General features: G+C 41.0%; 1 protein-coding gene across 4 annotated transcripts; it reads right to left on the reverse strand.

Annotated features, from left to right (window-relative positions):
- On the reverse strand, positions 1–7,070 carry Rab29 (RAB29, member RAS oncogene family). 4 transcript variants are annotated; one of them, XM_005329497.5, is made up of 5 exons: positions 6,421–7,066; positions 3,534–3,605; positions 2,631–2,812; positions 1,165–1,286; positions 1–885 (listed from the first exon to the last, which is right to left on the reverse strand). In XM_005329497.5, the coding sequence occupies exons 1-5, from the start codon at positions 6,542–6,544 to the stop codon at positions 771–773; spliced, it is 615 nt and encodes a 204-aa protein (XP_005329554.1). In that variant the 5' UTR covers positions 6,545–7,066; the 3' UTR covers positions 1–770. The 4 variants fall into 4 exon arrangements, with proteins under 4 accessions (XP_005329554.1, XP_021584915.1, XP_077878832.1 ...); XM_021729240.3 differs by having other exon boundaries at positions 2,631–2,807; positions 6,421–6,457; XM_078022706.1 differs by lacking the exon at positions 6,421–7,066 and adding an exon at positions 5,821–6,327.
- Positions 7,071–11,750: the final 4,680 nt, after the last annotated feature.

Below are 11,750 nucleotides of genomic sequence, written 5' to 3' on the forward strand. Positions count from 1 at the left end.
TAGATGACAATTATTTTTTTTATTTTCTGGTACTGGAAATTGAACCTAGGAGCACTCTACTTCTGAGATACATCCCCAGTTCTTTTTATTTATTTATTTTGCAGTACTAGGGATGAACCTAAGGGTGCTCTACCACTGAGCTATACCCCAGCCCTCCAGCCCTTCTTATTTTTTATTTTGAGACAAGGTCTCACTAAGTTACCCAGGCTGGCCTCCAATACTTTCTTTTCCTTCCTTTTTTTTTGTCCCTCACCTGTACTGTGATTTGAATCCAGGGCCTTGTGCTAGGTAAGTGCTCCAACCACAGAAATACACCCCCAGTTTTTTTTTATTTTTTTACTTTGAGACAGGGTCTCACTAAATTGCTGAGGTTGGCATCAAACTTGTGATCGTCCTGCCTCAGCCTCCCGAGTCTCTGGAGTTTCAGGTGTGCACCAGCACACCTGGCAGAGAATTAAGACTTTGAAAATACAGATGCTGATTTCTAATTCTTCCCACAAAGTTCCAGATCACAAATTGAGGGATGAAGTAATCATTCTTTCACAGAAGTCACTGACTGGACCACATGAGCCGGCAGCAAGTCAGAGCCAATATCCAGGAGATGCCGAAATACACATGGGTCCCAGGGGTCTTTTTAAGCCACAATGGCCCTTCTTACTGGATAGCTGGCAGGAGACAGTTCGAATATTCTTAATGAAATTGCTGGGTGGGCCCAATGGGAGTAAATGGAAAGGCCTTCTAGAACTGGGATAGAAACAAGTCAAATTGTACTAGCAGCAGGCCCAGCTGGAAGAGGACTTGGTTTGTAGATTGATGTAGTTCCCTTGGGTGGACAAAGACATACTGTCTTCTTTGGAATTGCTCATCATCTTTTCAATGAGGACTCTACAAATAAAGAAATGAAAAATCTTGAGCAAATGGATGGAACAAAAAGAGATATAGCAGGCAGATTCATAAGCAGATGACATTCTATAAAGCTATAGGTTTAAAAGCTCTTGGTCCCCAGTCATTATGGGAAAGAAGACAGTATTCCCGATGTTCAGGAGTTGGCATTCCAGTGGTTCAGTCTTGCTTCATCAGAAGCAAGAAAAGATGGTACTCAGGGCAACGGTACACGATGGGTAAATCTCTGTGCCTGTCCCCAGGTCAGCATGAACTACTCACCTCATGGCTTCATTAATATTTTTATTCTCCTTGACTGATGTTTCTGTCCAACCTGTGAAACCATTCTCTTTACTGAACCGGTCAATCTGGTCCCGGCTTACTGCCCAAGGGGACAGATCACACTGACAAAGAAAAATACATAAAATGCAACACCATAAACTTCCTAGGAAGAGAAACATGTCTCAGATACCTGTAGGCTTAAAACAATTCTCTACCACTGGCTAAGAACATCAGTATCTAAACTCTACAGTCAACATTCTTCCCAAAGAAAGTCACATTCTCTGTGGGGGGAAGAAAGGGGGAATGGGAATGGAAAAGACAGTAGAATGAATGGGACATAACTTTCCAATGTTCATATATGAATTCGTGACCAGTGAAACTCCACATCACGTTCAACCACAAGAATGGGAAGTTATACTCCATGTATGTGCAATATGTCAAAATATATTCTACTGTCATGTACAACTAAAAAGAACAAATAAAAATTTAAAAAGGTGAGTTAAATGGGAAAATAAATAAATAAATACATGCATACATACACTGGATCAGAAATATATGTAAAACAGCTGTAGTTTAATTGCTAAAATGTAGAAACAACCAAGTAGTTGATGTATACTACAATGGATAAATTTTCTTTTTATTTGTTCTAATTAGTTACCTATGATAGCAGAATGCCTTTTGGCATATCATAAATAATTGGAGTAAAACTTCTCATTCTTCTGGTTGTACATGATGTAGCGTTACACAGGTCATGTAATCATATTTGCATATAGAGTACTAATGTCTGATTCACTCTACTATCAAAGAACACATAAGTTGTCATTAATATAATGAAATGTTATAGAGCAATGAAAATGTGCAAAACCTTCATATTTTAGCTCTAGATGGACACAATACCTTTTTAAAAAAATACTTATTTTTTTAGTTATAGTTGGGCACAATACCTTTATTTCAATTAAAAAAAAACTTTTGCTGCATGAAACAATATGGGTGAATCCTACAAATGTATGTGACATTGAGCAAAAGAGGAGACACAGAAAACTGTGAGCCATATGATTCCTTCTGTGTAAGGTTCAAAGAGGCAAAATCAACATATTACATTAATTAGTAATTAGGATGAGGTCACCTTTGAGGAAAGGGAGAATAGTGGTTAGGAAAGATCACCAGGAAGTTTCCTGGGTTATTTTCATGTTTTATTTATCACTTCAAATGCAGATGAATAGACATATTCATCAAATGTGTACATTTCAATTTGTTTAACTTTTTGTAAATTATAAGATCTAATATTTTTTTAACAAAAAAGAAAGAAAGAAAGAAAGTCACATTCTCTACACCTCTTCAAAGGAAGTAGAGAAGATCTTGCCAACTCGAAAAGGGGAAACAGAGGTTCACTATCACAGAGCATTCTTAGATCCACTTTCTGACCACAGAGGCCAGGGGTCATTTTTCTTAGATTGGCCATGTACCTTGTTGGCCAAGAGCAGACAGGGCAGAGGTTCCCCATTGGGCAGTGTGATCTTGCTGTCCAGGTCCTGTTTCCACCTCTGGCTGTTGCTGAAGGTAGTGGCATTGGTAACATCAAACATAACAACACAGGCGGAGGCATCTCGATAGTATAGTCGTGTCATGGATGTGAAACGCTCCTGCCCTGGGGAGAAGAGAAGTTCTTGAGAAGGTGACCCTGACAACCACTTTCAGTGTCCTCTGATGCCCTGCCTGTCCTTCCTTCACTGTGGGCCAGAGCAGTTTGCATATAGGTGGTAGAGGACTCCTGGTTTTCTATCTTAGATTTTCTATCCTTATTAAGCCCAATTACCTCCAAGGCAGATTCTGCACTCTGATTGCTCTAAGTCCAAATCCCTGCCCTGCCATTTGTTATCTATGTGACTTTGAGCAAATCAGACTCAGTGCTTCAGACTTCTCATCTGTAAAGTGAAGATAAAAGCTTTTATGATAGGACTGTTAGAATTAATGAATCAGTAAATTTGAAATACTCAGAAGAATGGTAGCACATAATACAGATTCACTATTATTATTGTCTATTTTCTGGGGATCTTGTTTCTATGGTCAGCTGAAAACCTACAAAAAGCACCCACTTTCTGCTACAGAAGCATCTACCTAGGGTCTGGACAATCCACCATCTCACAAACCCTTCCATACAGACTGCTTTTCATTTATTCAGGACAAAACATCTAAAAACATCTGCAAAAGTTCTATCTCCTCATTCCATGTATCCTCAAAGCAGCTCAATCATTCCAGCTTCAGAAGAAAAAAAAAATTCTGATTTTTGCTGCTCCACTTTTTTTCTGAGATCTTGTTGCTTAAACCAATATTTCTTCCCTTGTTCCTCTCTGGCCTTCCCAGTTTACCTGCAATATCCCACAGCTGGAGCCGTACCATCTCGGTGTCAGACCACTGGAGAACCTTCAGAGCAAAATCCACTGAAAAGATAAGTTTATTATACTTTAATAAAATTTACCTTTAAAAAAATCCAGGGATAGATAGGCCAGGCACAGTGAGTGATGCACACCTGTAATCCCAGTGACTTGGGAGGCTGAGGCAGGAGGATTACAAGTTCAAGGATAGCCTCCGCAACTTAGTAAGGCCCTAAGCAATTTAGGGGGACCCTGTCTCAAAATTAAAAAAAAAAAGAAAAACAAATGGCTATAAATGTGGCTCAGTGGTTAAGTACCCCTTGGTATAATCCCTAGTACAGAAAAAAAAAAAACAAAACAAAAAACTCAGATCACATATGCAGTTACAACTCAAGGGACATGCAACTCTAATCTCATTTATGTATGTGTAAGCCTTGAATGGGCTGAGATGAGCCTGCACTTGTACATTAAGTGTGGGACAGATAATTCATATTCTCCAAGGAGATCTCCAGCTATTCCTCTCCTGTCAAGCCAATTTATTTTGCTACTACTTGTCTCCAAGGCTGAGGTCAGGTAGTGACAGTGATTATGAATTCAAGTATTCTCAAATTAAACAGTTTCAGGAGATTTAGGGGATTTTCTCAGGGAGGAGTGTTGGGGGTGGGGAATAGAGGAAATGAGATGAACACGGTCCCATTTCTACTATCCACATTCAATTTCACTGTTGGTTTCTAATTAAATTGTATTATGAAAAAAATCACCCTGGGGAATTCTACATCCATAAGGCTGTAGGTGAGAACATGATATATGAAGAAGGTCCCCAAGGATTCCTAAGAAGAGGGCACTACGTAGATGATGCTTAAGAGTTATGCCGATAGGGCTCAAGTTGTAGTTCCATGCTGGAGCACTTGCCTAGCATGTGTGAGGTACAGGGTTCTATCCTCAGCACCACATAAAAATAAATAAATAAAATAAAGTACCGTGTCCATCTGCAACTAAAAATATTTTAAAAAAACAGTTATGCTGAAACCCTACCAAATCTGGAGATACCGAGACTCTGAGAATTAAGGATGAACAAGTATGGGGGTAGGGGAAGCTTTTTTTTCCCTTCATATTTTAGCTGTAGATGGACATAATACATTTTTTTAAAAAAATATTTATTTTTTAGTTGTAGTTGGGCACAATCCCTTTATTTCACTTATTTATTTTTATGTGGTGCTGAGGATCGAACCCAGGGTCTCGCACATGTGAGGCGAGCACTTTATTGCTGAGCCACAACCCCAGCCCTGGACACAATACCTTTATTTTATTTGTTTATTTTGATGTGGGGCCTCACACATGTGCTCTACCACTGAGCCACAACCCTGGCCCCAGGGGGAAGTTTTTAATAAGGAAATAGAATAATTCCTGAGGTTGGCAAATATATTTTTCCACATCTGTGACAGAAATAAAAGCCAGATCCAATTAAATTATTTACTAAGAGAAAACTAGAACAATTCATAAAGATGAATAAGCAGAACATTTTAACCCAAATCTATGAAATAAGGTCCCTCATGTTATTTAGGAGTAAGGGGTCAGAGTGGTATGGATATAGTCTGAAACTTAAACAATTCTGCTGGAGATATGTATACACACACACACACACACACACACACACACACACACACACACACATTTCTTTTTGGACAGGGTTTTTGCTAAATTTGCCCAAGCTAACATTGAACTTGTCATCCTTCAGACTCAGCCTCCTGAGTGTTTGGGATTGCAGGCATGTGTCCAGCTGCTGGATTTTCTTAAGGAGGATATTTTAATTGCAAACTAGATGGTTATTAATTAAAAAGAAAAAAAATTCACATGAACCCCAGGACACATTTTCAAAATTTACATTAGCACAAGTTTTTTTTCCTCAACAAAGTTCTTGTGTGTGTTACTGGGGATTGAACCCAAGGACTTGCACATGCTAGGCAAGTGCTCTACCACTGAGCTACATCTTCAGTCCAAAAAAATTACTTTAAGAGATAAGTTTTTGAGTTACTCTTTTCCATCACCAGCTCTTCTTAGTTAAATATCTTCTAATGAATAAAAAGACATGTCTACCTCTAGAAAAAAAAACAAACTGCTCAGCTGATTCCAAAAGGCCACTCTTTAGTGAATTAACTCCTTAGTGTTCCCTCTCTTCCCCAGTTTGAGAGGAAAAGGAGTGGGAATATAGGTCAGAAAACTGGTATATTTTACATTCTTTGGAGAATTTCTCACATTCTTTGAAGAATCCCTAGGTTACCTTCACTCAAGTGATCAGTGGACAGAAGGCAGAGCTTATTGGCTCCGATGAGCATTTGACAGTGTGGCAGACGGCGGAGGCTCTTTGGGTCCCAGTGCTGGCCCCATCCTTGGGTCCTTCAGACCAGTTGGCCCCCTAAATTCCCTTGTCTCGGCCATGTTAAATCCTCTCTACTCCTTCTTCAACAGCTGTCTGTAACCTCCCGTGAGAAGCTGGGCAAAGACCCCACTGGCACCTAACCGGCCCTACAGAGGGTCTCAGCTGCCTCTGCTCTTCAGAGACTGGCCCTGGACTGCTTGAACGCTGCGGGAGTTCGCAGTTGGTCATTGGTATACAGCAATTGCTCACTTGGACTCTCCCTTCCCCATTTTTCATCTTTACACCTTTGCCCTCTTTCCAGGCAGGCGATTCCGACTGGGAAAACCTGGCTGGGGAGACCCAAGAGAGACATGCAAACCAAACTTCACTCCCTCGAGGATCCCAGACACCTACTTCCTGACCCCCAACAAGGATCGGGCACCACGCACCCGACGTGGTCCCCATTTCGGGTTCCATTTGGGGCCCAGGTCCTGCCCGCCCCTCCCCCTGGAGACGTCTCACCTCCCACGGTGGATTTGTAGTGTTTGCTGAAGCTGTCCTGGGAATATCGCTGGACCAGCGACGTCTTGCCCACTGCGGCGTCCCCCACCACCAGCACCTTGAACAGGTGATCTCGGCTGCCCATGGCCAGCAGGGCGTGCGTTTTCGGGAAGCGGGAAATCGCCTATTTTAATCCGTTTGGCTTTGAGCCCGCTTCAAACTAAAGTGAGGCATTCTCAGACCCCAGTCCTTTTAAGCTGCTCTGACGAGAAAGCAGAAAAGGAAACTTTGTGCTAAACCTAAGTGCGCTTCCTCCCCGTGCGGCCGCAGCCTGGGTGGGGCGCAGGGTGCCAGCTCCAGCTCCGCGGTTTGCACCTTCTCACCAGCCCGACCCGGCTGCCGAGAAATCGACCCGGCTGCCGAGAAATCGGACCGGCACCACCGAGCCAAATCCACCCGGATTTCCCCCCGAGTGGTTCCAGCCAGTGCCGGGACGCGGGCCAGCTTATTATACCGCTAGGGACAGACGATGGGTGGCCTCCTCTCACTGAACACAACAAATTACAGACTAGGCGCAGCCCACACCTAGATACCCCAGACCCGGTCCTGCCCCTGCCGCGAGGTGCCTCTGGCCTTCCTACGTAAGTGTCACGTGCGGGCTGCCCAGAGCACTACATTTCCCACTACACTTCGCGGAGAAGAGACCTAGCCGAATGCGTAGACTTGACGCCAGGCCTCCTGGGAAATGTAGTTTCTTCACTATTTTTGTTTAGGGAAAACCACTAAATTCGAAGGCTCTTAAAACTCCTTCAACTTTCTGGAATCCTGTTTTAAAACAATTGTAGGTCAGTAAAGATCCCTTCAGAGATTTATTCGACACGATCTCACCTATCTAAATCTAAATCCAGATATTTTTCTCATATCTTTAAACATTTTATGGAGTTAAGATTAAAATGTTTAAAAAATTAAAATTTATTTCATTAATAAAAGTCCAAACTGACACTGGGATTGGTGGCACACACCTGTAATAATGGCTCTTTGGGAGGTGGAGGCAGGAGGATCGCAATTTCGAGATCAGCCTCTGAAACGTAGAGAGACCCTGTCTCAAAAAATTTAAAAAGGCTGGGAATGAGGCTAGGGATGTAGCTCAGTGGCAGAGTGTTTGCCTAGCATGTGTGAGGCACTGGGTTGGATCCTCAGCACCACATAAAAATAAACAAATAAAATAAAGGCATTCTGTCTATCTGCAACTACAAAAAAAAAAAAAAAAAAAAAGGTTGGGAATGTAGCTCAGTGGTAGAGCGCTTCTGGGTTCAAACCCCAGTATTGCAACAAACAGAAAACACCCAAGCCTCATCCATCCTGCTCCCAAAGAAGTTCATTTCTTGTTCCTTCGAATAGAAAGACAAGTCTAGAACCTTGTGAACATGGTCTCATATTTTCCGTATCACACTACGCCAGGCAAATGCAGGAAAACTTGACCCGTGAGACTAACCATTAGGAAAACTCATGCTAAAAGTTACAACACTTAATAACTAGCCATAGCAATAAAGACCAACAAAAACAAGAGACAGTTCCTCATTCACACTTTCACAATCCCTATAGCAGTATATACTCATATATCATTCTAGTTGAAAGCCAATTTGAGTATACTTCTCCATTTGTTGCTGCTATTGCTCCTGCATAATAATAAAACTACAATTGGGCAAATAATTTTAAGTTTTCAGGCTGTAGTTTTTCTGACTTGCCTGACCTTTAGTGAGACATGAGTTTCACGACAAGCAAAATGAGATCCACTTTTAGTGCTTTTCCGGGGAATAGAGGAAGAGAATCTTCACGCTGTGGTATGACAGCCCAGGACCTGACACCATGAAATTCTACCCAGGACTCCTGATAGAGAGGCTTATAGTCTTTGAGGAAAGAATTTTGCATAGTGTGCAACATATTTAGTTCAAAATGTTTGTTACCGAGGTACATAAAGTTTAGTTCAGCCACTCATCTTTTTTTTTTTTAATATTTTTTAGTTGTCAATGGATCTTTATTTATTTATATGTGGTGCTGAGAATTGAACCCTGTGCCTCACACATGACAGGCAAGTGCTCTACAACTGAGCTATGTCCCCAGCCCCTTAGCTACTCATCTTTAAGGATCCAGTCTTCTTAGTTCCTGTTTGCTCTGACATAGTTGACCACACCTTGGCATGTATTTCCCACATAACTTTTGTGATGCTAGTTTTTCTTCTTCATCCTACTTCTCTGATGATCAACATTTTTAAAATTATTTTTTAAGTCTGATTTGTTTTTTAAAGAGAGAGAGAGAGAGAATTTTTTAATATTTATTTTTTAGTTTCCGGAGGACACAACATCTTTATTTGTATGTGGTACTGAGGATTGAACCCAGCACCACACACATGCCAGTCAAGTGCGCTACCGCTTGAGCCACATCCCCAGCCCTCAACATTTTTTTAAAGAAATTTATTTTAGTTTTAGGTGGACACAATATCTATCTATTTTCTTTCTTTCTTTCTTTCTTTCTTTCTTTCTTTCTTTCTTTCTTTCTTTCTTTCTTTCTTTCTTTCTTTCTTTCTTTCTTTCTTTCCTCCCTCCCTCCTTCCTTCTTTCTTTCTTTCCTCCATCCCTCCCTCCTTCCTTTCTTCTTTCTTTCTTTCCTCCCTCCCTCCCTCCCTCTCTGTCTCTCTCTCTCTTTCTTTCTTTCCTCCTTCCTTCCTTCCTTCCTTCCTTCCTTCCTTCCTTCCTTCCTTCCTTCCTTCCTTCCTTCCTTCCTTCTTTCTTTCTTTTCTTTTCTTTCTTCACTGAGGATCAAACCCAGTGCCTCACACATGCTAGGCAAGCACTACCACTGAGCCACAACCCTATCCCCTGATGATCAACTTTTAATTTCTGGTTTCTTTCCATCCATCTTCCTTTTTGGAGGAATGTCCTTCACATACCAAAGCTGGAGAACAGCCTTCATCATCAAAGATGGGTAATTGGGGTTGCAGTAAACCTGAATAAACAAATTCTCAAGTAAACCTTGTCTTCCACTAGCTTCTACCTCACCTGTATAGATTCTCTTAGTAGAAATCCTAGAATTTACTACTCTAAACCAGATATCCACATGTCCTGTAATTCCTTTACAAATGCATTGTTATTTGTCTAAAAAGTATTAAAGCATCATGATTTAGTCATTTCTTTGGACTTCACTCTCTTTAAAGATCATTATGTACATATAAATTTAATAAAACTTTCATGCTTTCTTTTGTTGATCGGGTCTTATGTAAATTAGGTTCCTAGATCAAAGAAGCTACATACAAAGGGGTGGTAGAGTGGATGTCTCTGTCCCCTATATTGGATTATTGCAGTTACATATTCATTGGTATTCTTGATTCTAGTTTTTTCTCTTTAATTCATCCTATACAACCTGGCCTAAAACACCACTGTTTGTTTCTTCATTGTCAACCAACTGTCTTCCCCACACTGGCTAATCTCCCTGTGAGAGACAGGCCAGGTGTTTAGAGCTTTCTGTACACCTGCTTGCCTCCTCCACTAACCAACTTTACCTCACCTGATCGTAAATGGGAATTTTCCTCTTTCTACAAAATGAGGGCCCTTATACTCTTTAACAACTCAGTTTCAGTTTTTATTTTGTATCTTTGTTTAGGATGATTCACTCATCAAATACTCTTCAGGTTTAGCTGAATGCAGTGGCACATGCCTATAATCTGAGCTACTTGGGAGGCTGAGGCATCAGGATTGTAAGTTCAAGGGTAGCCTTGGCAAAATAATGAGACTCTGTCTTTTTTTTTTTTTTTTTTGAGAGAGAGAGGGGGACAGAGAGAGAGAGAGAGAATTTTAACATTTATTTATTTTTTCTCAGTTCTCGGCGGACACAACATCTTTGTTGGTATGTGGTGCTGCTGAGGATCGAACCCGGGCCGCACGCATGCTAGGCGAGCGCGCTACCGCTTGAGCCACATCCCCAGCCCCCGAGACTCTGTCTTAAATCAAACAATAAAAAGGGCTGGGGATGTGGCTCAGTGGTAGAGGGCCAGTGGACTCAATCCTCAATATTGAAAAAAACCAAACAAACAAACAAACAAACAAACAAAAAAACAAAAAACAACCACCCTCAAACCAAAAAGACTCTTAAGGTTTCTTTCCACACATCTAAATCTTACCACAACTGAAATTCTCAAATGTTAGCATGCACGAGGATCATCTGAGGGTGCTTTGTAAATATGGATATTCTGATTCTGTAGGGCTGGGGTAGGGCCCAGAGGAACCTGTTTGGGGCAAGTACTCATGTGATTTTCAGTTCAGACTCTGTGTTGAGAAATGGTACTTCAAGGCCTGACTTCAACATCAACTAATTTTTGAATATTTTCCTTATTATGTCAGGTATTATTCATCACCTGTGGCATTTACGTTCTATTTGACTTTTGGTCACCTAACTATGTGACCAATTTATAATTATTTACCTTATAAATAACTCTCATGTTGCAAAGTAAACAGAGACTTCAACATTTTGGCTTTGATCCTGGTAATCTGTGAAAGGAGCTACCATTTTTCCAAATCAGAACCGTAGGGGAGATAAGACTTCGGAGGGAAGATTGGCAAGTCTCAGTCCCTCCCCTAAATCACAGAGTTTCCACCAAAGGAGTAATTTTATCACTTTTTTTGGTGGAGGTGGGAAGTGCATTTCTTCCATACCAAGTTGCAATTCTGATGGTGATTTCTCAGAGAGACAGTTATAAATAAGAGAGGGAAAAAAACCGTGAAGTGCCAAACAACTGCTTTGCATGTGTATGTTTGGAACACCGTGTTTTGGAAGCTATGCCTTGCTCTCTTACTATCATGCTTTTGATGGGGGTCTGTACCTCTCATTTTATGCTTCCCACTTTTTAAAAAAAATTTAAACACATAGAAAAGGTAAAAGAGGAGTACAATGCGTACAAGTATGCCCTCCACTGTTTTACCAATTACTAACATTTTGTGACCTCATACCTCTCTTTATGTATACGTTGAACCATTTGAAAGAGAATAGCAGCACTCCAGCCTTGAATACTGTAGCATCCAGTTCCTAAAAATGAAATACTCCTACAAAACCAAAACATTATAATCACACCTAAGAAAATTACCCTTAGTTCTATAATGTCAACTGAGTAATTTACATTTATATGTATTGTCATGGTTTGGATGTGAGGTGTCCCCCAAAAGCTCAAGTGTGAGACATTGCATGAAGGTTCAGAGGAGAAATGATTGGGTTGTGAGAGCCCTAACGCAATTAGTGAATTAATCCCCTGATAGGGATCAACTAACTGGGTGGTAACTGAAGGCTGGTAGACTGTGGCT

The sequence above is a fragment of the Ictidomys tridecemlineatus genome, chromosome 10, assembly GCF_052094955.1.
Source record: "Ictidomys tridecemlineatus isolate mIctTri1 chromosome 10, mIctTri1.hap1, whole genome shotgun sequence".
NCBI classification, from domain to species: Eukaryota; Metazoa; Chordata; class Mammalia; order Rodentia; family Sciuridae; genus Ictidomys; species Ictidomys tridecemlineatus.

Excerpts from the sequence above, each read along its gene's own strand:
- Rab29 (XM_005329497.5), bottom strand. The coding sequence starts at position 6,544 with ATGGGCAGCCGAGATCACCTGTTCAAGGTGCTGGTGGTGGGGGACGCC. Across the intron at positions 3,606-6,420 it reads CTACAAATCCACCGTGGGAG|TGGATTTTGCTCTGAAGGTT; the intron begins GTGAGACGTCTC and ends TTATCTTTTCAG. Across the intron at positions 1,287-2,630 it reads GTCTGCTCTTGGCCAACAAG|TGTGATCTGTCCCCTTGGGC; the intron begins GTACATGGCCAA and ends TTTCTTTGTCAG.